The sequence below is a fragment of the Pteropus vampyrus genome, unplaced genomic scaffold (genome assembly GCF_000151845.1).
Source record: "Pteropus vampyrus isolate Shadow unplaced genomic scaffold, Pvam_2.0 Scaffold379, whole genome shotgun sequence".
NCBI classification, from domain to species: domain Eukaryota; kingdom Metazoa; phylum Chordata; class Mammalia; order Chiroptera; family Pteropodidae; genus Pteropus; species Pteropus vampyrus.
In genome coordinates, this window is record NW_011889160.1 from 985,907 (window position 1) to 988,028 (window position 2,122).

The 2,122-nt window shown below is 40.5% G+C and overlaps 1 protein-coding gene across 1 annotated transcript in view; it reads right to left on the minus strand.

Annotated features, from left to right (window-relative positions):
* Positions 1–710: 710 nt before the first annotated feature.
* Positions 711–2,122, minus strand: part of CCDC113 (coiled-coil domain containing 113) — a 16,892-nt gene continuing 15,480 nt past the window's right edge. Inside the window, exon 7 of the mRNA XM_011379957.2 lies at positions 711–1,066. Coding sequence (XP_011378259.1) covers positions 761–1,066 — 306 coding nt within the window. The 3' untranslated portion in view covers positions 711–760. The remainder of the gene's footprint in view (positions 1,067–2,122) is intronic.

Sequence of the window (2,122 nt, forward strand, 5' to 3'; positions counted from 1 at the left end):
TGGGAAAAACCGATTGTGACTATTCAGAATACAACCCACATCCAGCCCTGTGATGGAGCGGATGCCCCTGTGCGGGCGGTACCCTAGGGGCATGAGGAAGATTCTTCCAAAGAACTTGTTTCTGCTGAGAAAAGTGAGAAGTGGCAGGTTCCTGCTGTGATTCTCTGCTACTTCTCAGCTCCAGATCTGACAGGCCCAAGTTTGGATCCTAATTTACTTCCTGCCACCAAGTGACCCCAGGAAATGGAGCCAGGGTCTAGATGTGAAAACGCCATGCTTCCCAAGCGACCTGACTGGGTTTTGAAACGCCTCTAATGATGTCTTAAGTGCGCTCAGGATGCAACCTGGCCTGGGGCAGCCTCGGTGCTTTTTCTCTTTCCTGACGCCGGCACTCTGTTTGCACACTTCCACAGCTCACAAGGGGCACGCGTGCCTCTGTGCCCACTGTATCATGTAAAGAGGCTGCGGGGTTAGTCAAAAATGAAGAGGCCCACAACAACTGTGTAAATGCCTGGAATCGGGTTCTGAGTGATATTAAAAATCCTTTATTATCTGATTTTTTTAAAAAAAACTGGCTTCTCCATGTATAAAATAGCAATCACTAAATCATGATGGTGGGGGGAGAGATTAAGAAACTACCGTAATCCGTTAAGAAAACCAGCAACTAAAACATCCTATTCCCGCAATCTCTCCCTAACAACCTGAATAATCCCCGTGCCTGACAATGAAATGGTATTTTTTTTTTTTTAAACATCATTTTTCATTTTGGTAAAGAGTTGGAGCAACTGCTGAGATTCTGCACGGATGTTACATGTCCAAATATCTGTATCCTTAGCTCAAAAACCAAAATCCTAAACAAAATTGTGAAGGGCATGGGAGCCTGCCCGTCTTGCGCTTTTCTGCGACTCACCTCCGCGATCTCCACTTTCCTTTCCCACATCTTGATGGTCTTCTCCAGGTCCCCATTTATGGCCTTCTGCTTGACGTACAGCATCACCGGTGGCGCTCGGAACTCGGACAGCTGCTTCCGGAGTTGCTTGTTCAGGGCCTCGGCTTTGGCCCGGTCCTGGGTTGGGAAGGACCAATTGAACCTAGGGATCCCTGGGCTTCTGGACTACTGGGGCCTCGCAGCCCTCACATCTCTCCCAGTTTCAGTGCGGTTCTAAAAGTAATGTTTGGATTTTCAAAGGAATGAGGGGAATCACAAAATTCTGATTTTTTTTTTATCAACCGTGATGTTTTCATCCAGTTCAGAAGTTACAGTCTGTATATAACCGTCTCTTTTCCTTCTTTCCTCCCTCCACTCCTTCCTTCCTTTATTAAGACATATGCTTTACTTATTTGGATTTCTTAGGCTTGGCTTTTTATTTTTTTCCTTTTAGATAAAATTATGCATTTAAGTACATTTTGATTTGATCAGTCTCAAATCCACATGAAGAAAACTAATAGCATAAGTAAAGGTACTTATGTAGTAATTATAAAAAGATAGTATAATTGCATAGTCTCCTCTTTACGATTTAAAAGGCAATTTCAAAAAATACATATGTATTTGAGACCTAAAACATATAAAAATGTGATATATTTGAACAATAACAGCACAAAGGATACAGGCAGAAACGAAGCTGTATTAGTGTAAGGAAATAACCCCAGATGGTAAATCCACAGGAAGGAATGGAGAGAACCACAAATGGTAAATAGGAAGGTTAATATAACAAACTATAAATATACTTCATCCTCTTTCAGCTCTTGGACCCCTTCCTCACACCATTTACAAAATTGACTCAAAATGAATCATGAACCTAAATGTAAGACCTATAAAACTCTTAGAAGAAGATATAGGAGTAAATCTTCATGATATTAGGTTAGGTAATGGTTTCTTAGCTATAGTACCAAAAACACAAGTATAAAAGAAAAAGATAAATTGGACTTCATCAAAATGAAAAATGTTTGTTCTATAAACTACCATCAAAAAGTGAAAAGAAAACCCACAGAATGGGAGAAAATATTTGCAAATCATAAATCCGATAAAGGACTTGAGTCCAGAATACACAAAGAATTCTTACAACTCAATGACAAAAGATAAATAACTCAATTAAAAACTGGGCAAAGGACTTGAAGAGAT